Here is a 23323-nt window from a genome sequence, read left to right as displayed (position 1 = left end):
TTTCCAAAATGGGGTCACTTGTGGGGGGTTTCCACTGTTTAGACACATCAGGGGCTCTCCAAACGTGACATGGCGTCCGATCTGAATTCCAGCCAATATTGCATTGAAAAAGTCAAATGGCGCTCCTTCCCTTCTGAGCTCTGCCATGCGCCAAAACAGTGGTTCCCCCCACATATCAGGTATCAGCGTACTCAGGAGAAATTGCACAATAACTTTTGCAGTTCAATTTCTCCTGTTACCCTTGGTAAAATAAAAAAAAATTGGACCAGAAGTAATTTTTTTGTGGAAAAAAAGTTAAATGTTCCTTTTTTTTTTTTTTTAAACATTCAAAAAATTCCTGTGAAGCAACTGAAGGGTTAATAAACTTCTTGAATGTGGTTTTGAGCACCTTGAGGGGTGCAGTTTTTAGAATGGTGTCACTTTTAGGTATTTTCTATCATATAGACCCCTCAAAGTGACTTCAAATGTGATGTGGTCCATAAAAATAAAATGGTGTTGCAAAAATGAGAAATCGCTGGTCAACTTTTATCCCTTATAACTTCCTAACAAAAAAACATTTTGGTTCCAAAATTGTGCTGATGTAAAGTAAACATATGTGAAATGTTTCTTAAGTGTTTTGTGTGCCATATCTCTGTGATTTAAGGGCATAAAAAATCAAAGTTAGAAAATTGCGAGATTTTCGCAAAATTTCCGTTTTTTTTCCACAAATAAACGCAAGTTATTTGAATGAAATTTTACCACTAACATGAAGTACAATATGTCACGAGAAAACAGTGTCAGAATCACCGGGATCCATGGAAGCGTTTCAGAGTTATTACTTCATAAAGGGACAGTGGTCAGAATTGTAAAAATTGGCCCGGTCATGAACGTGCAAACCACCCTTGGCGGTAAAGGGGTTAAAAACAAGGAGCTCTTCCTCTAGGATCGTTTTTTCCCGATTATCAGCCTGTGTACATGGCCCTTAACAGTAGTCCCAGTATGTCATTAGATCCACGGCTTTGCAATCAGATGTTTCTTATAATGTGATACCATGTATTAACAGTTTCTGGGTCAAGCATTGCTTGGAGACCTATGTTTTATGTCCATCTGTCTTTCACATTTTTGCCTGTGAGCAGACTGGATTTACTGTGTTTATGTAATATGCACATTCTCTGCTATTACGTTTTCCTAGGAATTCTGCTGCTTTGCACTCATTGCACTTTTTTCTGTGTTGGTCATTTCTCTTTTAGACTGTTTTGTTTTTAGGAAAAAAAAGTTTAACCACTAGGTAACCTGGAATTTCAGGGTATCCGCTATTGGTACAGTGGGGGGAAATAAGTATTTGATCCCTTTCTGATTTTGTAAGTGTGCCTACTGGCAAAGACAATGAACAGTGTATAATTTTTTGTTTTTTGAAACTGTAAATTTTTATTAAGATTTTACTAATTTTAACAAATGGAAATAAATCCGGACAAACCATTACATCCCGAGGCATAAGAAATAAAAGAAATTGCAATGACAAGGCAATGCGGAGAGCAATATAGGTAGGAACTCCCTAAGATAATAGAATGCTCAGATGTAAACTATAAACTGAGTCAATGGGTACTCAATATAATAAGCAAAGTTATCAAAAATACCCAACATTCCCCCATCAGCAATATCATGAATACAACCTCTTGTGACAGACAAAGAGACAAGACACACGCATCAAGGAAGGGAAGAAAAAGAGGGGAGTAAATAATCCAGGAAGAGAATCCAAGCATATAAAAGAAAATCTAATTGTTTCTCTGAGCCCAGAAGTAATCTCTTGGAACCCAAATAGAATCAAAACAATCCACTCTCGCAACCAAATGAGCCGTCAGATATTCCATTCCTCTGATGTCGTTAATGCTATATAAGTGCTGATATGAGGGAGGGGAGATTTGCTTCCCGTTAAGAGCAACCTATCTGCTATAAGAATGCGTCATAACATCTTGGCTGAATTTTTCCCCATCCCCTTGGGGGTAATATTTAACAGATACACCATCGGCTCCTGTCCCACCTCCACATAAAGAACCCTGGAAATTAACAGCCTCACTTCCTCCCAGAAGTGAGCATGTGCCGCCCCCGGCGGCCATTTTCCCGGAGGCCAGTGCATCGCAGCAATGGATCTGTGGGGGCTTCCGGGCTTTCAGAAAATGGCGGCGGAGCCCCCCCGCACCACAGAGCATGACCGCCGCACCACAGAGCACAACCGCCGCACCAGCCTGGGAAGGGAGGATGCATCACCCTGCAGCGTCGGACCGGGACCGCCGCGCCAGAGTATTTTGTAAGTATATTCCGAGTATAAGATGCACCCGCATTTCCCCAAAAGTTTTTTGGGAAAAAAGTGCGTCTTATGGTCCAAAAAATACGGTATTCAGATTTTGTGATTGGGGTTTATTGATAGTGTCTATCAGATAAGTCTAGAATTTTAAGGGTAGGTTAATTTTAACATTGAGAGAAAGAATAAAAAAATAAAATACAGAAAATCACATTGTATAAATTATATAAAATTATTTTTATTTTGCAGTGAGAAATAAGTATCTGATCCCCTACCAACCATTAAGAGTTCTGGCTCCTACAGACCTGTTAGACGCTCCTAATCAACTCGTTACCTTCATTAAAGACAGCTGTCTTACATAGTCACCTTTTATAACAGACTCCTGTCACAGACTCAATCAGTCAGACTAACTTCTACAACATGAGCAAGACCAAAGAGCTTTCTAAGGATGTCAGGGACAAGATCATAGATCTCCACAAAGCTGGAATGGGCTACAAAACCATTCGTAAGACGCTGGGTGAGGAGACAACTGTTGGTGCAATAGTAAAAAAACAGAAGAAATACAAAATGACTGTCAATCAACATCGATCTGGGGCACCATGCAAAATCTTACCTCGCGGGCTATCCTTGATCATGACGAAGGTGAGACATCAGCCTAAAACTACATGGGGGAATTTGTTAATGATCTCAAGGCAGCTGGGACCACAGTCACCAAGAAATCCATTGATAACATATTGCGCCGTAAAGGTTTAAAATCCTGCAGTGCCCTCAAGGTCCCCCTGCTCAAGAAGGCACATGTGCCGGCCCATCTGAAGTTTGCCAATGAACACCTGAAGGATTCAGTGAGTGATTGGGAGAATGTGCTGTGGTCAGATGAGACAAAAATTGAGCTCTTTGGCATTAACTCAACTCGCCGTGTTTGGAGGAAGAGAAATGCTGCCTATGACCCAAAGAACACCATCCACACTGTCTAGGAGGTGGAAACATTTTGTTTTGGGGGTGTTTCTCTGCTAAGGGCACAGGACTACTTCACCGCATCAATGGGAGAATGGATGGAGCCATGTACCGTAAAATCCTAAGTGACAACCTCTTTCCCTCAACCAGGACATTTAAAAATGGTTCGTGACTGGGTCTTCCAGCAAAACAATGACCCAAAACATACAATCAAGGCAACAAAGGAGTGGCTCAAAAAAATGCACATTAAGGTCATGGCGTGGCCTAGCCAGTCTCCAGACCTTAGTCCCATAGAAAACGTATGGAGGGAGTTGAAGCTCCGAGTTTCCAAGCGACAGCCTCAAAATCTTAATGATTTACAGATGATCTGCAAAGAGGAGTGGACCAAAATTCCTTCTGACATGTGCGCAAACCTCATCATCAACTACAAAAATGTTTGAGTGCTGTGCTTGCCAACAAGGGTTTTGCCACCAAGTATTATGTCTTTTTTGCCAGAGGGATCAAATACTTATTTCTATCTGCAAAATGCAAATAAATGTATATATTTTGTACAATGTGATTTTCTGGATTTTATTTGTGATATTCTATCTCTAAATGTTAACGGTAACCTGCACTTCAAAATTATAGACTGCTCATGTCTTTGTCAGTGGGCAAACTTACAAAGTCAGCAAGGGATCAAATACTTATTTCCCACACTGTATATGCTTCTTGTAGAAGGGAGAGAACTCTGAAAGAGTGCCTCTCGCCAGTGTGGGGCTCCCCTCTTTATGTATTATAAAGTGGGCAGCCACAGACTGGTGATTTCTGAATATAAAATTGATATTGCCTCACACCGCTGTGTTGCCCTCCGATTTTCTTTTTTCCCCAAAGTGTCATCCTTGTTACATTCATTTTGTTTTAATTGAAAAAGGTAGAAGGTATGAGCTTTTTCATCCATTTACACTTTAATGTATCAGTTAAAAATATATGATGGAATTCTAAAGTACAAATTATGGGTGCAATTCATCAAAACTTTTATGGCAGTATTGTGTTGGTGGCTCAGTGGTTAGCTTTGCAGCCTTGCAGCGCTGCGGTCCTGGATTCAAATCCCAGCAAGGACAACATCTGCAAGGAGTTTGTATGTTCTCCCCGTGTTTGCGTGGGTTCTCCGGTTTCCTCCCACATTCCAAAGACATACTGACAGGAAACTTAGATTGTGAGCCACATCAGAGACAGTGATGATAATGTCTGTAAAGCGCTGTGGAATTAATGACGCTATATAAATAAATAGATTTGAAATGTATCAAAATGTTGCCACAACTTAAGGCTGCACTAGAATGTGTTCTCACGTCATTTTCACCCAGCTCCGGCAAAGAGGGTGGGGGTGTAATGACCACCACTCATCAAATTCATGACAAGCTGCAGCATTTGCTACACCACAAATCTTACTCTAGTAATGAGGGGAGTAGGATTTCTGGTGAGGTGTCAACACATGTGCACACCACTAATCCAACACTGCTGACTGACTCCAGACCATCTCCTCATCAAGGCCGGTGTGAACAGCACCAGTCATGATCGGGCCTTATGGCTTCAGTGTTTACATGAATCCCCATAGACTTTAATGGCCAAGTCTGATCCACAGAACATTTGAGAATAGGACATGCTCATGGACCAGAAACATTGTCCATTTTTCAAACTGATGTGCATATGGATCCTTTTGCTTCCCAAGAAAAAAACGAACAGCACTAGGATGTGTCACGCAGGTCTGTGAATGTAGCATAATGTAATGACCTGCAGAATAAAGTTACAGGGTCATTTGTACTGCACAGTGAATACTTTAAAAATGACTCCAACGCAGCTATTGTTGAATTCCTTTTTTCTTCTCCTTTCTTTCTGTTTTTATTTTTTTGGGGGATGTCATTCAATACTACAGCTCAACCAGAAAACATGCCTTTTTCTTTCTCCAAGTCTTTCAAGAGTCTGACCATATATGGCCCCTGGAAGACTGGGAGAAAGAAAATGAAAGGGAACAAACATAAATTGAGTGCAGTGGGGCTTTTGTTTGTTTTATTTCAGCAATTACTATTTGTACAAGATTTGCATTCTAACAAGCATTGTTTTTTTTGTTTTTTTTTCCCCCCTAAACAGCAACCTTTGTCCTCCACAAATTTTCTGCATGAATTGGACAAGGTGACACAGGATGTTGTAACTGTAAGTGAAGTGTTCTGCTGAAAGTATTTGTGCAAAGGTGAAAATGGCTTTTTCATCTAAATGAGGATCACAACTGGATGGTTTGTTCTGACCTTATGGATAATTTGTGGATCAGTCTGCAGTGTAATACGGTATTAGCAAAGTGCATGAAATTTTGGTAATCTCCTCCAAACTTTGCTTTTATTTTCAAGAAGGAAATTTATCTGTGTTGCAGTTTTTTAGAATGCTACATTTGCCAACACAATACTGTGGAAATTATTGCAGGACAAGCTGCCAGTGAAATCCACAAGTGAAGTTGGGAAAAAAAAGACTCTTATCTGCTGGTGATTACTTTGGTCCCGCTGTAGGGTTCAGACAGGTTCTCAGGATGCAGTGACGAGACACGAGACTGAGTGTGATTGGTAAAATAAATATTTATAAATTCGTGCCGCTGGGGCTGTGCTGAACAAATCAAATGGACAACAACAAACTGTCCTCGCAGGGACTCAATAACATTTACAACACTTTTCCTTATACTAAAAGCGACTAATCCGGCTAGTCCGGGTGTTGTAGGCCACGTACAGCCGAACTAAGGGTCCTTATTTCCTATGGACAACTTATCCTTCCAGGCGTCGTTCAGGATCGCAGATGCGGCCGCTCAGAGGTCGCTGATGCGGCTGCCTTGATGCCCCGATGTCCCGGGATCATTTGGGTTCGACGGGCCCTGGAGGATCTGTGCTGGTGGGGCACGACAGGCTCTGAAGAATCCATACTGGCAGGGCACAAGAGGCCCTGAAGAATCTGTCCTGGTGGGGCACAACAGGCCCTGAAGAATCTGTGCTGGCGGGGCACAACAGGCCCTGAAGAATCGGTGCTGGCAGGGCACAACAGGCCCTGAAGAATCGGTGCTGGCGGGGCACAACAGGCCCTGAAGAATCGGTGCTGGTGGGGCACAACAGACCCCGAAGAAACGGTGCCGGTGGGGCGCAACAGGCCCTGAAGAAACGGTGCCGGTGGGGCGCAACAGGCCCTGAAGAAACGATGCCGGTGGGGCGCAACAGGCCCTGAAGAAATGATGCCGGTGGGGCGCAACAGGCCCTGAAGAAATGATGCCGGTGGGGCGCGGTGATGACGCAGTCTCTAAATCTACCGTTCACCAGTCTCTGCCCAGAGTCCCTCAGCAAACCAGACGGGGGCCTCTACTGCCACCTGTAGCGAGGTGGCGCCCCCTGGGGCCGGTGATGACAGGGCCGCAGCTGTGGAAGAAGGCAGGGGGGCAGTGTCCTGACCGCTGTAAAGGAATGGTCTATAGTCGCAGTGGTCAGTGGAGGTCGTGGACTTGTCACAGCAGGATGGGAAACAGCGGGGGCGGCTGTATGCGACCATATGAGGGGAGTGGCCGCCGGTGCAAGGCTCTCACGTGTCACTAGTCGGTAAGTCCGCAGCTTTCTTTTCACAGGGCCCTGTCGGTCTCTCCACAACACACCGTTCGCTCCCTCGGTCCTCTCTGTCTCACCCAACTTCTTGTCTGTTGTCTGGCTCTCTGTCAACTGCCACTTCAGCGCTCCCCCTGCTCCTGTTAAGCTTGCCCCGCCCCCTGTTTCCCTGACCACTTCAGTCAAGTCTTTTCTTTAAGGCCGGGGTCACACTGGCGAGGAATACGGCCGAGTGAGAGGCGCTAAAAGCACGCATTAGACACGGACCAATGATTCTCTATGGGGTCCCTCGCACCAGCCGTATATTGCGAGAAATACGCACCCGGTGTCTTTTAGCAAAGGCGGCAATTCAGTGCGCTGTCATAGGGCTCCATTATATGTCCATTTTGCAAGCCTGCGAGAAAATCTCGCCATACGGATGCTGTACGGATTACATACGGATGCAGACATGCGCAAAATACGCGACCGCACCTTGCTTACGGATGACCTACAGAGCACTATTTATGGGTCATTGATCCGTATTTCGCCTGTAAACTACGGACCGTATTTTGCGCAGGTTAGTGTGACCCCGGCCTAACTGTCCTCCCAGCATCGTTCCCTCAGGAACCCTGATGGCGGTCCCCTGGGCACCTGCCCCTTCACTGTCTGGGAGTCCTCCTTCCCACACTCCCCCACCCTGTAAGCTCGCCAGTCCTCGTGCAAGGGCTTTAGTCTATTGAGTTCGGTCTGTAGGGGTTTCAATGTTCGTTGCCATATGAATTGATCTTGCTCATATCGTTTAGGGGGTTTGCCGGCTGTTGACCGCTCGGAGCGTCTAAGTTCAACCGGGGTAGAGTCGTCTGGGGTGGTGGACATCGGTGGGCTGGTTGGTGCAGGCGGGCTAATTGTGTCAGATGATTCATTACTGAGTGGAGGGCCTCTGGGTCCTTGGAGACAATCTTCGTCGTCGTCCGGGTCCCAACATACGGAAAACGGTTCAGATGTCTACGGGATAGGCTCCGGTTGCTTCGGGTCGGAGGAAGTGCATGGGCGTAACATATTACGATGCACAACACGAGTGGGCAGTGTTTCATCCTCTTCAGGTCGTATTTCGTACACCGGTCCGTCAGAATGAATACGGCGTAAGACCCGATAAGGACTTTCTTCCCAACGCGGCTCCAATTTGTTCTGGGGGCTTTGATCTAGTACAAGCACCCAGTCCCCGCTTTGGAGGTGAGGAGGCGGGGTTGCATTCTTCCCTGGGTGCTCCCAGTCTCTGAGCTTGGTGTGTACAATCCGGTGAAGAGTTTGCAGCCAGTGGCGATGATTTCGGACCCAAGACGACACTCCAGTCCAGGGCTGAGGCTCTTCGGGGTCTAACTCCTCCTCCGTGATCCCTTTACCTTCCCGCCCAAACAGGGAAGATGGGGTATAGCCAGTCACTCGATGTACCCTATTGTTATAGACCCAAACTAATTCGGAAACATACTCGGGCCAACGGGCCTTCTTGTCACTCTCCAGAGTGCGCAACATCTGAATCAATGTCCGATTAAATCGTTCACAAGCCCCATTCCCTTGCGGGTGATACAGTGTGGTCCGGGATTTGTCGATTCCATAGAGGTGATGTAATTCTTCCATGACTTTTCCCATAAAACATGCTCCCTGATCAGAATGTATTCGTTGAGGACAGCCATATACTTGTATAAAGTTTCTACAAATTGCGGAGGCAGCTGACTCTGCGGTCTGATCCCGAGTGGGGGTGACCACAGCGAACTTGATGAAATGATCTACCATAACGAGACAGTGTTCGTATCCCTGAAATGCGGGTCCAATGGTCAGATAATCCACTGTCAGGAGCTCAAGGGGTGCTGAGGTCACAATAGTCTGTGTTGCGGCTCGCTGAGCGGGTGGTTTGGCTAGTTCACACAGGCGGCAGGTCCGGCAAATTTCATCCACAACAACCGGCAAGCGCGGGTGGTAAGCTTTCTGTTGCAGCCATTGCAAAGTTTTTTTTGTTCCGAAATGGGCCCCTTTTTCGTGAGCCTCCCGAGCCAGTACGTGAAGTTGGGCTCCTGGCGTAACCACCTGCCAAACCATCATTGAGGTTGTTTGTGATGTTATTTTACGATACAATAATCCCTTTCGGATAACCAACCTCTCCCATTGTCGCAGCATAAGCAACAGGTCTTGGGTCAAATTTTGCCGTTGAGAGTCAGTGGGTAATTGCCCAGCGGTGACCCATGTCCTGAGAAGGCCAACCTCTTTGTCTTCTTGTTGCTGTTGTATCCACTTATCCCGGGATTGTTCCAGTATGCCCCTTGGGGTCTCAGAGGAAGATATCTTTTTATTGTCGGTTGTGAGCACGGTAGCAGTGAGAGCGAACGGTATTTCCTCTCCTTCTAATTCTTCATCTCGATTCTGCCCTGGAGTTGTATGTCGAATCCTGGAGAGGGCGTCTGCATGGATATTCTCGGCTCCTCTTTTGTAGATAATCTTATAATTGTACTTCACCATCCGGGCCACCCATCTTTGTTCCAGAGCCCCCAATTTGGCGTTTTCCAAATGAGCCAGCGGGTTGTTGTCAGTTCGCACTACCACCTCGGAGCCTGCTAGGTACTCTGAAAATCTCTCCGTCATAGCCCACACCACTGCGAGGAGCTCAAGCTTAAAAGAGCTGTAATTGTCAGGGTTACGCTCGGAGTCATGGAGTGAGCGACTTTCATATGCGATCACTCTCTCCCGGCCATCCTGAACCTGTGACAACACAGCCCCCAGCCCGTGAAGACTCCCGTCAGTGTGCAAGATGAACGGTTGAGAGAAATCCGCATAAGCCAACACTGGGGCATCCGAGAGCGCAGCCTTGAGGTCTCGGAAGGCCTCTTCCTGAGGGTGTTGCCACTGGATCTTTCGCCCATGAGCCCCAGCGGGAGCCCCCTTCAGCATGTCGTGCAGGGCTCAAGCTCGACATGCAAAATTCTTTACGAAACGACGGTAATATCCGGCTAACCCCAGAAAAGCCCGCACATCTTTCACCGTCTCGGGGGTAGGCCATTCCTGGATAGCAGCCACCTTCTCCTGGGATGGCCTCACACTCTCCGCCGAAACGACATGATCCATCTACTCAATCTGAGAGCGAAATAGGTGGCATTTCTGAGGCTTCACCTTCAACCCGTACTTTTGCAACCGGCTGAGTACCTGTCCCAACCGCTTCAGGTGGTCCTCGAAGGTGGTGGCATAGACGATGATGTCGTCCAGATAGATCAACGTAGCCTCAAAATTGAGATCTCTCAGACACCGCTCCATCAAACGCTGAAAGGTCCCGGGGGCGTTGGCGAGTCCCAAACGGCATCCGATTAAACTCAAACAGTCCCATGGGCAATATGGACGCCGTCTTGGCTCTATCTTCCTCTGACATGGGCACCTGCCAGTACCCACTGGCTGAGTCCAGGGTCGAAAAATATGTTGCCTTCCCCAAGGCGGACAGGGATTCTTCTATGCGGGGCAGTGGGTATGAGTCTTTAATAGTGCAAGCATTCAGTTTACGATAATCCACACAGAATCGTAGTGTACCATCTTTCTTCCGGACCAACACGATTGGGGCCGCCCAGGGTCTTTGACTTTCCCGTATCACCCCTTTTCGCAGCATTTGGGCCAGCAAAGTTTTCACCTCTTGATAGAGTTGTGGCGGAATCTGTCGATATCGTTCCCGGATAGGGGCCGCTCCTGCTGTGGGGATTTCATGAGTGATGGCGGTGGTACACCCAAAATAGTCCTCATGACTAGCAAATACTTCATGGTACTGTCCCAGCAATGTTTTTATCTGTGAAACCTGGGCTGCAGTTAATCCAGAAAGCTCGGCCCGCATCTGCTCCAAAATATTTCGGCCCTTCTCTTGTGCCGAGACTTCGTGGGCCTGTAAGGTTTGTATTGTTACTTCCCAAGGATCCTCGGGGTGTACTCGTAATTGAACCGCAGGGGCTGGCAGCACTTCTTCTAAGGGCCTTACTAGTTTGGCCAGTACAGTCCGTGCTTTCAGAACGGTGTCTCGGTCTTCAAGGTTAACGCAGCGCACCAGGACAGCTCCTTTTTGCACAGTAGCCAGGGAACGGGCCACCAGTATGCCAGGAGGTAAGCGCTCTGAGTGACACGGCTCCACCTGCACCTCCACACCCTCCAAGGGTATCGGGGCTCGAATGGGCAGGGCCACCACAGTCTGTCCAGGAGGTAACACAAGCAGGGGAGTCGCTGGCGTGATGACTTTACCCAGAGCCTCGCCTTCCTGACGGTCCTGATGTACCCGTGCTCCCCACACCAGCTGCTGGAATACCTGGCCCTGGGCTGTGCGAGAACCCCACTGCTTCAGAATCCTCTGTGTAGGGTCATTGAGCAGTAGGTTGCCGAACTCTCATAGGACATTCATGCCTAGGGTGACAGGGTGTTGCTTATCAGCTTCTCCTTGAGTCAGTACCACTCCTCTGCGACCAAGGGATTTACCGCACAGCGTCACTTGCACCCACACCACCCCGACAACTGGGACCGGCGGTTGGTTGGCAGCTACTAGTCTGATCACGGGCCCCCACTGAGGTCTGGCTGCTCCCGGGAAGTTCTGTTGAAGTACGTTGCAGGCATAGTGGTTACTTGTGACCCCGTGTCCACCAGGCACCGGACAGCCTGGCCCTCCACTTCTGCCCAAACCACCGGACATTTTGCTACCAAATCTTCGGGACTTCCACCACCCCTAATTGTGGTTTTTGGCTCCAAGCGGCGTCCCCCCAGCCAGGAGCCCTTTAGTTTAATGGCCGCCGGGGTGGGTATCTCCCACTCCGCGGACACACTCGGCCAAAGTGGCCTGGTTCTCCACACTCAAAACACCAGGTCTGTGTAGGCTGACCACCCCGCGGGGAGCGGGATCCCCAGGAGCCGGGGTTAAAGCTAGGTCGTCCAGTCCCGGTCTCGGTTCTTCTCTTTACTTCGGCCAACTCGCCCTTTAATACTTTTCAGCTCTTGCTTCATCTCTTTCACCCACTGAGGCTCCTTTACTACATTCGTGGAGGCCCCCACACCTTAGACTTTCCCCACGGGGACCGCCATCCCCTGCTCCTGCTCTCGAGCACGTGCCTGACTTCCCACCTCTGAAAAATCTATTCGGAGATTCATTCTGATCTGTTCCCGCAGTGCCTGATTGACTAATAGATCTCGCAAACCAGTCACCAGTAGGTCACGTAGGGTAATGTCAACAGGTCCTGCCCCTACCCCGTCCTTTCTTTCTATAGCCGTATGCAATTCTTGGAGGACATTCATATACTCTGTGATCGTCTCCCCCTCTACTTGCATCCGACTAAACAAACGGGTTCTTAATTCTCCCACATCAGTAGAGTACGCATGGGTCTGTTCTACTATCTGTAACACTTTTTCAAAAATGTTACGGTGCCCCGGAGGTTTCAACATCACTGACCTCCGCGCCTCCCCGTCCAGCGCCATGAGTGCCACCTCGGCCTCCAGATCAGGGGTCATTTGGTGCATCCAGAGGAGCCCCCGCATCCGCTCTGTCCAGCTCCATAACATAGTATTGGAGCCGGAAAATCTAGGCAGGTTGTTCAGCATGGCCCCCAATGATATGCTGGTACGGAGACCCTCCTCATTTGTAGAGTTTACAGCTCTACCCTGATCTGGGGCACCACTGTCTGTGCTCGGAGACTGCATCGACTACGCCAAGTGTAGGGTTTAGACAGGTTCTCAGGATGCAGTGACGAGACACGAGACTGAGTGTGATTGGTAAAATAAATATTTATAAATTGGTGCCGCTGGGGCTGTGCTGAACAAATCAAATGGGCAACAACAAACTGTCCTCGCAGGGACTCAATAACATTTACAACACTTTTCAGCAGACAGCAGATAGCATAGAGAGTGGGAGGATGTATTTCTCTTAGTTATAGCACTATGGCACTTTAAACAAGTTAGTCCCCTGAAGAGTTACTTGGATGAAACGCGTTGGGACGCTCTTTATAGGGAAAGTGCAGGGCATGTGCAATATAGGGCTAGCTGTGGACTGCCCTTGTAAGGGCAGGAGCCTGGGGATCAGTTAATGGTTAGCATGTAAGGGAATTGACAGGGTATTGTCTTCCCATCGCTACCTTCCTGTTGGTATACAGAGTATCCCTGGTGACTCCTGACCGTCTGCATAAACCGGTGAGATTGTTCCTTTTTTGAAATCTCGTTCCTTTTTTGAAATCTCGTTTATGAAAGGCTATGAACCTGTGCTCTGGCCTTTAAAAATATACATGTGTATACATGTGCAACTGGCTATAGCATTGTGCTACCTTTTCATTCATGCTGTATCCATTATATAGGTTGTTGTCTGTTTTATCAGTTACATTCTATATCCCTTATGTGATGCGTTTGGGTGCTTGCAAATATCCTCTGAGGATCACCCATTTATCTTGCATCTTTTTTTAAATTCACTTGTGGGTGACATTATTTTTGGTATTTTTTTAATTGGTATATTAAAAGTTACATTTTATCTCATTTGCTGCTTTACATTGTAAATTTGGATGAGAAATAATTGTCATTTCGGACTGATATTGGCTTTGCTTTATTTGGCTTATACTAAATGCGACTAATCCGGCTAGTCCGGGTGTTGTAGGCCACGTACGGCCGAACTAAGGGTCCTTATTTCCTATGGACAACGTATCCTTCCAGGCGTCGTTCAGGATCGCAGATGCGGCCGCTCAGAGGTCGCTGATGCGGCTGCCTTGACGCCCCGATGTCCCGGGATGATTTGGGTTTGACGGGCCCTGGAGGATCAGTGCTGGTGGGGCATGACAGGCCCTGAAGAATCGGTGCTCGCGGGGCACAACAGGCCCTGAATAATCGGTGCTGGTGGGGCACAACAGGCCCTGAAGAATCGGTGCTGGCGGGGCACAACAGGCCCCGAAGAATCTGTGCTGGCAACGCACAACAGGCCCTGAAGAATCGGTGCTGGTGGGGCACAACAGGCCCTGAAGAAATTATGCCGGTGGGGCACAACAGGCCCTGAAGAAATGATGCCGGTGTGGCGCAACAGGCCCTGAAGAAATGATGCCGGTGGGGCGCAACAGGCCCTGAAGAAATTATGCCAGTGGGGCGCAACAGGCCCTGAAGAAATGATGCCGGTGGGGTGCGGTGATGACGCAGTCTCTAAATCTACCGTTCACCAGTCTCTGCCCAGAGTCCCTCAGCAAACCAGACGGGGGCCTCTACTGCCGCCTCTAGCGAGGTGGCGCCCCCTGGGGCCGGTGATGACAGGGCCGCAGCTGTGGAAGAAGGCAGGGGGGCAGTGTCCTGACCGCTGTAAAGGAATGGTCTATAGTCGCAGCGGTCAGTGGAGGTCGTGGACTTGTCACAGCAGGACGGGAAACAGCGGGGGCGGCTGTATGCGACCGTATGAGGGGAGCGGCCGCCGGTGCAAGGCTCTCACGTGTCACTAGTCGGTAAGTCCGCAGCTTTCCTTTCACAGGGCCCTGTCGGTCTCTCCACAACACACCGTTCGCTCCCTCGGTCCTCTCTCTGTCTCACCCAACTTCTTGTCTGTTGTCTGGCTCTCTGTCAACTGCCACTTCAGCGCTCCCCCTGCTCCTGTTAAGCTTGCCCCGCCCCCTGTTTCCCTGACCACTTCAGTCAAGTCTTTTCTTTAACTGTCCTAACAGCATCATGCCCTGATGGCGGTCCCCTGGGCACCTGCCCCTTCACTGTCTGGGAGTCCTCCTCCCCACACCGCCACAGTTTTTATGTCGGTTCTTCCCCATCCCAGCCTCCTATGCTGTCACACTGGATGCAATCAGAGGCTGTAATGATCAAACGGCATGCACCAGGACTGGCATAGTAGCCCTGCTGGTACCACAGAAATCACTAGCAAATGTATTTTCTTTTATTTCCTGCTGCCAGTATGGAAGGGAATTCTGCAGCAAGATCCACATGATTTAAGGAACTATGAGTTTAGCGTTATGCCTCCTGGGCAGTGTGAATATTGCAAGATTTCGGATCTCTTTTAAGTGGTTTTTATTGTCTATAAAAATACACCTGGAAAAAAAATCTTCATTATGCTACATTTTACCCCTGACGCAAAACATATTGATCATCCTGAAAAAAAAAAAAGCTAAAGTTGGGAACATTTAAAAGTTTGTGGGTCTTAGTTTTTTTCTACATTGTAGCATTTTATTTTGTAAGGTTAAAAGTACGTCTTGCCTTTCTGCACATTGCTTTTATTGTAACCTTTTTATGTGTTTTCATAGGCTGTTCTAAGTGCCCAGAAAACCAGTGTTCCTGGAGATATCATCATGGTGCCAGGAGCCACGGAGAAAATATCCTTTAAGTAAAAATGCACATGACTTTTGTAGGCTGTAGCACAGTTCACACTGTGCAGTTTGTAAATTATAATTTGTTTTTTGTTTTTTTAACAAGCTAGTGGAGAAGGAAAAACTGTGTCGAGGGGGGGATATCATGATGTGTATCAGATGTCAATTTTAAAGAGAGAGAGAGATTTCCACCTGTGCCAGAACGGCGTTCAGGCTTAAATTACATGAATGGAAGCTTTTACGGGCACGCGCAGTTTAAAAAAGCGGGTCCGCCTCAGAGAAAAAACTTTACTGTGTCCGTCTACTCCGCATGGCGGACGCAGAAATGCCAACGGATCTGTCAAATAACGGATGCAACGGTTCCACCAAAAAAAAAAAACATCCGTTTTTTTCAAAAAAAGGGCGGATTTTGACTGGCATCACAAAACTAAAGTGTGAAAGAGGCCTTAGTGGGGGAAATGTTGGATGCTTAATGCTGTTGTAACGGACTATGCAGCAACGGTACTAAGCTGTGGTGTATGTTTAGCTCTTTTAGAGAGGAATTTTTTGCAGCATTGTGCTATTTGGTACATCTGGGCAATATTTTAAGTATTCAGCATTGCAGGTATTTCTGCTACACTGCTGTTTGTCCGTGCTTGGGAGGTATTTTACACTGCAGTGCTGTGTTTATTTGGGGCATCAAGGGCATTATTTTGTGTATTCCGAGTTGTAGGGGAGGTATTTGTTACAAGGTGCTGTTTGGTGGTATTGGGGAGGTATTTCATGCTACACTGGTGTTGGGGAAGTATTTTACACTGTAGTGTTTTTGACCTTACTAGGGAGGCATTTTACACTGCAGTCTGATATTTGTGGCTTCTTGGGGTGATGATGTGATGTATTTGATGGTGCTGATGGTATCCTCTGGGAAGGTAACACAGAGGTCCCAATATCCTCAAGAATTGACTGGCAAGGCCTAAGGCTTCTTTTACACTTACCGGGTTTTCGCGGCCCCAATAGATTTCTATGGGTCCGTAAAATCGGCCCACAAAAATTAGTCGGAGTGCCGTATGGCCGTGAGGGCCGTATTTGCGGCCGTGAAAAAAGATCGAGCCTGCTCGATCTTTTTCACGGCTTACGGACAAGGCTCCCATTGAAAATCAGTGGGACCGCAAAAACAACGGAAGTGTGGTGCACTGTCACTTCCGGATTTGCGGAACGCCGTTTTTTTTCCCAATACTTCTTCCATAGTATTGGAAACCTGAAAAACAGCAATCTGCAAGTTTTTTGCGGTTCGTTATTGTGGCAGACCGTGAAAATTGCGGCGGTACGGCCCGCAAAAAAGGCCAGCAATAATGGGCCGCAAAAAACCCGGTAAGTGTAAAAGAAGCCTTAGGAAAGGTTTAGTGTAGTGACCACTGTGTACACTAGGGGGTGCTGTGTGGGTGTCCCAGGACAGGCGTATAAGCATTTCCAGTGTCCTGATAGGTGTAGGATGCTGAATGATCGTAATGTATCTCAAGGTGGGTGGCCTTGAGATGAAGACTTGTGTATGTGTTGATCAGCAGTGATACTGCTGAGGTTTCGTGCCAATGGGTTAGTGAGAGCTACCTACAAATCCACCCAGGGGTGTAGCTAGAACGCCATAGTAAAGAATGTATGAATGCTTGTAGGATCTGTGATGAGGTCATAGCCATGTGACCCGGTGGGCGTGGCTACTGACCATATAAGGTGGCCAGGGTAGGTCACATGTAGTGAATGCTTGGACCCGGTTGGTCCATTGTGGAAGGTCCCATTGGGAGATGGGGCTTCCTGCCTGACAGCACGTGAATGCTGTGAGTAATGGCTGCAAGCGTCTGACAGTTCCCAGGGAGAGGGATTGAAGGTCTGCACTGAGAAGCAGCCATGAGGTAACCCTGACAGGGTGAGATATCTGTGAGGCTGAAGAGCCTGAGTACTGGACATTGCGTACCCTGTGTGACCCCAGGGATAACAGAGTGGAGCGCTGTCATGAACGCTATATGCTGATTATATGAACTTTATGTTGCTGCTGTGGGTTTATGATGCCTGAATAAACCGCATGGATTGTTATTGTTTTATGGAAAACCCGTGCCGGATATGATTATTTGGCTGCCAAGCGAGTATCCCCTACCTGAATGACAGCGCTACCTTGCAATACATATATAAAATCTGAACTGGTAATTTCCGAGTCCCTGCCGTTCTCCTAGCAGCGGTTTACCTTGAGGGAGAACACAGCCACTGACATTTTCTAATATGTATGGAGGCTTTAACTGTAGATTATCAATTATATTATATACTGGTGTCTGCAATCTTCCCTCATTGACCAGATGTTTACCATGAACTTTTTTCTACCTACTACTGATAGGATTTTTTTTTTCCTTTTTAGAAAATAACCTTTTTTGCTGATATCTAGTGTCCAAAGTGAAGACTGCATTGTTTCAACAGATTTTTACATTGACTGAAATGTAAAAAAAAAAAAAATCATTACAAAAAATCGGTTGTTTTTTTTTCTTTGTAAATACCACTTTTAATTATGCTTCTTTAAAAAGTAACCATCATTTTAAATTTTCTTTCAGAAATCAATAGTAAAGGAGAAAATAAGAAACTTTTATAAAATATCTTATCAGTCGTTCTGTAAAAAAAATCTTTTCAGTGAAGACAGATTTTCCCATTTGTAAGATAGGAGATTGCAGTCGCTGCAAGTTCTCCTGAAACGACAATTAGACTTTTTTTTTAGTATAACTGTTGTTTTATGAAAACTTGTAGCAGCATGTGCGTGTCTTCCTCTAGCAACCCCCTCCATAGAACTTCATGAGCACCAATTGTCATCTCCTATCTCACTTATGGGAGAGTCTGTATTCACTGAAGACAGAATTTACTGATTTTGCTCCCAAATTGAGAATAAAAGATCAATCAAGGAGGAGAAAGAAGCAGATTTCTCTGATAAGACATATCAAGTTGCTTATTTTCCATGTGTACTGTTAATTAAATCAAAACCATGGTCATTCTTTAAGTAACATATGCTAGTGGGGAAGTCATGGGAAGAAAGGCAAAGACTGTTGTTACTGGAGAAGAGGTAAGAAGGTGACAACATTGTGGCTAGTAGGAGAAGGTTGGGAAGAAGGACAAGACAGCTGTTACTGGGGCTCCGGGTAGGAAGGGGACAACATTGGTGCAAGTAGGAGAGGGGTGGAAAGGAGAACAAGGCTGCTGTTACTGGGGCAGTGGTAGGAATATGACCGTATTGATGCATGTAGAACAGGAGTGTTAAGGACAAAGGCCCTGGTACTGGGGGAGTGGTAAGAAGTGGACAACATTCCTGCAAGTAGGAAAAGGGTAGGAAAAAGGACATAGCTGCTGTTACTTGAGGAGAGGTAAGAAGGGGACAACATTCCTGCAAGTAGGAAAAGGGTAGGAAAAAGGACAAGGCTGCTGTTACTGGACGAGAGGTAAGAAGGGAACAGCATTGCTGCAAGTAGGAGAGTGATGGGAAGAAGGACAAGGCAGCTGTTACTGGGGCAGCGGGTAGGTAGGTGACCGCATTGCTGCAATTAGGACAGGAGTGGGAAGAAGGACAAGCCTGCAGTTACTGGAGGAGTGGTAGGAAAATGACAACATTGCTGCTAGTAGGAGAAGGGTGGGAAGAAGGACAAGGCAGCTGTTACTGGAGGAGAGGTAAGAAAGGGACAACATTGCTGCAATTAGGAGAGCGATGGGAGAGAGGGAAAAGCAGCTAATACTTGGGGAGAGATAAGAAGGGGACAACATTGCTGCTAGTAGGATATATATAGTTAATTTCCCCTTAATAATGAAGTGACTACAATTCTTAAAGGGAACCTGTCAGAAATGTTTACCTTACCAAACATTTAATATGATTGTGTATCTCTTAAAAAGATATGCCAGACGATTCCTTTATATCTCCCAAAGCAAGGCTCCAGTAGAAATTACATTGAGATGTGATGATGCAATTCTAGCTTCTCAGCCTCAGGATTCTTTTACACTTGCTGTGTTTTTGAGGGCCGTTTTTGCGGCCCCAATAGATTTCTATGGGGCCGCAAAAACGGCCCGCAAAAATTCATCGGTGCGCCTTGTCCCGTATGGCCGTGAGGGCCGTATATACGGCCATGAAAAAAATATCGAGCTTGCTCGATATTTTTCACGGCTCATGGACACGGCCGCAATACATTTCAATGGTACCACAAAAACAACGATAGCTTATTTTTTGCAGTACACCGTATATGCGGATCGCCGTATTTTTCCCACCAATTTGTTACAACAGGGTAAAACGGTGATCCGATAAGGTATTTTGCGTAAAAACTGGTCGCAAAAAACACGGCAAGTGTAAAAGCAGCCTTACTCTGTATTTCCTACCTAGTAGCACCCTCCCCTCGCTGATTGACAGATTGCTGACCCTGGTCCATGGCCACTGAGGCGTGAGCCTGAGGAGCTAAAGGTGTATTTTCCTCTTCGCCACGACAGCACCCACTGAGAGAGGGGATCCGCCCCCGGAACAGGAAACCTACAGAGAGATAAATGGGGCGGTCCCCCTCGCTCCCTCAGTTTGGTTTCCTGTTCCTGGAAAGGAACCCGCAGAAGAGGATACCTGGTCTGGTAGCCGCCTGCGTGCATAATATGAGCAGCAGGGGCCCCAGGACTGGAGGCAGCGTCGGGCGGAGAGGTGATTCCCCCCCCCCCCAGAGCTGGTAATGCAGGTGAGGCCGGAGGTAAGAGATGTGCCAAGGCTCACTGAGGGGACATGGGCGTATATCCCCCCCCCCAGAAGCGGGCAGCGCATTACAAATGCCATTAGAGCATATCGGGGATGGCGGCCGCGCGCCCCCCCCCCCCCGAGAGGAAGCAGAAGAGCCTGAGCATTGTACCAGGCAGCGCTACTGGGGATCATACCTGTGGCAAGGGGTTAACAGATTGCGGCCGGGTGCGTGGGTGTCACCGTCCGACGGCCGCGGTATCAGCTCTTCCAGCGGCGCTCCCAGGCAGAGACAACACGGAAGTGGTATGAGGACTTCCGGGGTCAAGACAGGAGGCGGCGATCGAGGGAAAACGCCCGCGCATGCGCAGAAGGGAGAGAAAAAAAAAAAATGGTGGAAAGGGAAGCATCAATTACAAAGGCTATAAAAAGGAGCCACGAACGCAGCGCCAATGCGCAGTCATGTCATCCATAGATGACCCAGCTTCGCTCCCGTTAGGTCAGCCAGTGGAATCCCCACATGGCAGCAGACAAAGCGGTACTACAAGGAGAAGCAGTAGCACCAGAAGAAGTGGCAGCTCCAGGAAGGAATCTAGCGGACCTTCCAGGCAAGATGAGCACTTGGAGAAAAAACGTAAAGAGAAAAAACCGTCCCACGCCTCGCCTAGGCCTGAGTCGCGGACCCCGCAGCCGGTAGTGTGCTGACGAGACTCACGGGTGAGTGTTTTTAGTCAGAATAAATAACTGATGGCAGTTTTTTTTCTGGTCCATACCCCCCTTTTAGGCCAAAAGAACGGAGAAGGCGAAAAATAGAGAGTGTGCCTTATGTTCTCAGCCCCTCCCAGACTGCCACCCTAAAAGGTTATGCCAGTCGTGTATTGAGGAGGCCTTACAGGAGGAATCCTCCCGGAAGAAAGAGGATATCAGAGCGATAATTAGAGAAGAGCTACGGGCCTTAGGCAGCTCCAGTAGTCTGGGGGGTCACTCCTCCGTGAGAGAAATAGGTTCACCGAGAGGAGGAGCTTCGCCGGTGTCAAAGTCACCGTCAGAAACCGGGGATCTAGACTCTGATAGATCCCAGGAATACCTTTCCTCAGAGGATGAGGAGCAGACGTGTTTCCCCACAGACAGCGTCAGTAACTTGGTCAAGTCTATCCGAAATACCATGGGGCTACCAGAGAGTAAGGACCCCAAAACTCCGCAAGACATAATGTTTGCAGGCATTTCCCGTAGAAAGGTCCGAGCATTCCCAGTGGTCCCAGCTATAAAAGAGCTAGTAAAAAGGGAGTGGGAAAAACAGGGGCAGAGAACCTTCCTCCCCTTAACGTCAAAGCGTAAATACCCTTTTGACGACGAGGAATTGACGGCTTGGTCGAGAGCCCCCAAGGTGGATGCGGCAGTGGCCTCTACCTCTCGTAGATCCTCCCTGCCGGTAGAGGATTCAGGATCTTTGGCTGACTCATTAGATCGTAAGACCGATACACTCCTAAAACGATCCTGGGAAGCATGTACGGCAGCTTTTAAGCCCGCAATAGCAGCCACGTGTACGGCAAGGTCAATGTTGGTGTGGCTGAATGACCTAGAGGACAATGTTAAGAACGGAGTGGCCAGGAATAAACTCCTGTCCTCTATGCCCCTCATTAAAGGAGCAGCGGCCTTCCTCTCCGATTCCTCAGCGGACTCTCTCCGTTTATCTGCTAGAGCAGCAGGACTAACCAATGCAGTCCGGCGGGCCTTATGGTTGAAGGGGTGAAAAGGAGACATGCAAACAAAAATTAAACTGTGTGCTATACCCTGCCAGGGTAAGTACCTATTTGGCACGGAACTGGACGAGAGCTTAACAAAAGCGGGGGAGAGAAAAAAAGGTTTTACTAACCCGTATATTCCCTTTAATAGGAGGGCCTACAGAAAGCCGCCGTTTGGCAAAAAGAAACACTTTAAACCCCAGGACCGCTGGGGAAATAAGGACCCCAAACAGAGGGGCACTATTCGGAAAACGTCCCTTCAGAGGAGACAGGTTCCGCTAATACCAGTACACCGGTGGGTGGCAGACTACTGAAATTCAGCCACCAATGGGGGAAGGTAACATCTAACCCATGGGCCATTGATATCGTCTCATCGGGCCTAAAACTAGAATTTGTTTGGCATCCACCGAACCTCTTCCTATTGACTTCCATGAAGTCCCAGATACAGCAGGAAGCACTGGAGATGGAGATTGCAGTACTGCTAACTAAACAGGTCCTGATAGAGGTCCCAGAGGACGAAAGAGGAATGGGCTTTTATTCTCCTCTGTTTTTAGTCCCAAAACCAGATGGCTCTTTCAGGACTATAATAAATTTAAAAAAGCTTAATACCTTCTTGAGGCTGAGGCCATTTAAGATGGAGTCAATAAATTCTGCAATAAAACTTTTGTTTCCCAGGTGCTATATGGCAGTCTTGGACCTCAAGGATGCCTATTACCATCTCCCCATATTCCGAGAGCACCAGAAGTTCCTGCGGGTAGCGGTCTGGTTCAAGGGTCGGATTCAGCATTTCCAGTTTGCGGCAATGCCATTCGGGCTATCCATGGCTCCTCGGGTATTTACCAAATTGATGCTGGAGGTGATGTCGTATGTAAGACTGAATGACACCCTAGTGATCCCTTACTTGGACGACCTGATCGTAGTGGGGAATTCTGTTTCTCAGGGCGAAACAAGATTAGCTAAGATTATCTCATCCTTACAGACACTAGGCTGGCTAATCAACTGGGAGAAGTCCAGGCTAGAGCCAGTGACCTGTCAGAGGTTCCTAGGCCTGCAAGTAGATTCCGTAAGTCAGAGATGCTTTCTACCAGACGCTAAAGCGGTGGCCATAATCAATAAGATACAGAATACTATAGGAAAACCTGTAATATCATTAAGACAGGGTATGTCCTTGCTGGGGTCCCTGATATCGTGCATCCCAGCGGTGCAAAGGGCCCAGTTCCACTCCAGAAGGCTACAGTGGGCTATTCTGCAGGAAACAGACTGCAGGGGCGGTTGGAAGGGAGGATGTCCCTATCGCCAGAAGTGGTTGAATCCCTAAAGTGGTGGTTGAATCCTACCAATTTGTCAAAGGGAGTGCAATGGTGGGTAACTCCCTCCAAGGTGCTCACCACGGATGCTAGCCCCTTAGGTTGGGGGGCCCACCTGGAGGAGCACATGAGGCAAGGCCGGTGGCGTAAACATGAAATAGAAACCTCCTCTAATGTAAAGGAGCTAAAAGCAATTTACTATGCGATATCTCAATTTCTCCCGCAGTTAAGAGGAACCCACGTGAGGATCCAGACAGACAATACCACCGCAGTGGCCTATATAAACCGACAAGGAGGTACGCGATCGGGACCGTTGATGTCTATCGCGGAAAAGATCCTAGAAATAGCCGAGGTACATCTTCACTCCTTGTCGGCGCTCCACATAAGAGGAGTGGACAACTCTCAAGCAGACTA

General features: G+C 47.7%; 1 protein-coding gene across 4 annotated transcripts in view; it reads left to right on the top strand.

Moving 5' to 3' along the window:
* The window catches only part of KTI12 (KTI12 chromatin associated homolog), a 98719-nt gene that overhangs the window by 72860 nt on the left and 2536 nt on the right, over window positions 1-23323 (top strand). For all 4 annotated transcript variants that reach the window (XM_073579358.1, XM_073579359.1, XM_073579360.1 and 1 more), the window contains exons 8-9: window positions 5363-5425; window positions 15090-15160. In XM_073579358.1, the coding sequence (XP_073435459.1) occupies window positions 5363-5425; window positions 15090-15160 (134 nt within the window). The remainder of the gene's footprint in view (window positions 1-5362; window positions 5426-15089; window positions 15161-23323) is intronic.

Source organism: Dendrobates tinctorius, unplaced genomic scaffold (genome assembly GCF_039654945.1).
Source record: "Dendrobates tinctorius isolate UK_male_01 unplaced genomic scaffold, ASM3965494v1 ptg000062l, whole genome shotgun sequence".
NCBI classification, from domain to species: Eukaryota; Metazoa; Chordata; class Amphibia; order Anura; family Dendrobatidae; genus Dendrobates; species Dendrobates tinctorius.
The sequence above is the reverse complement of the archived record's forward strand: the minus strand, read 5'-3'. Positions and strand labels throughout refer to the sequence as shown.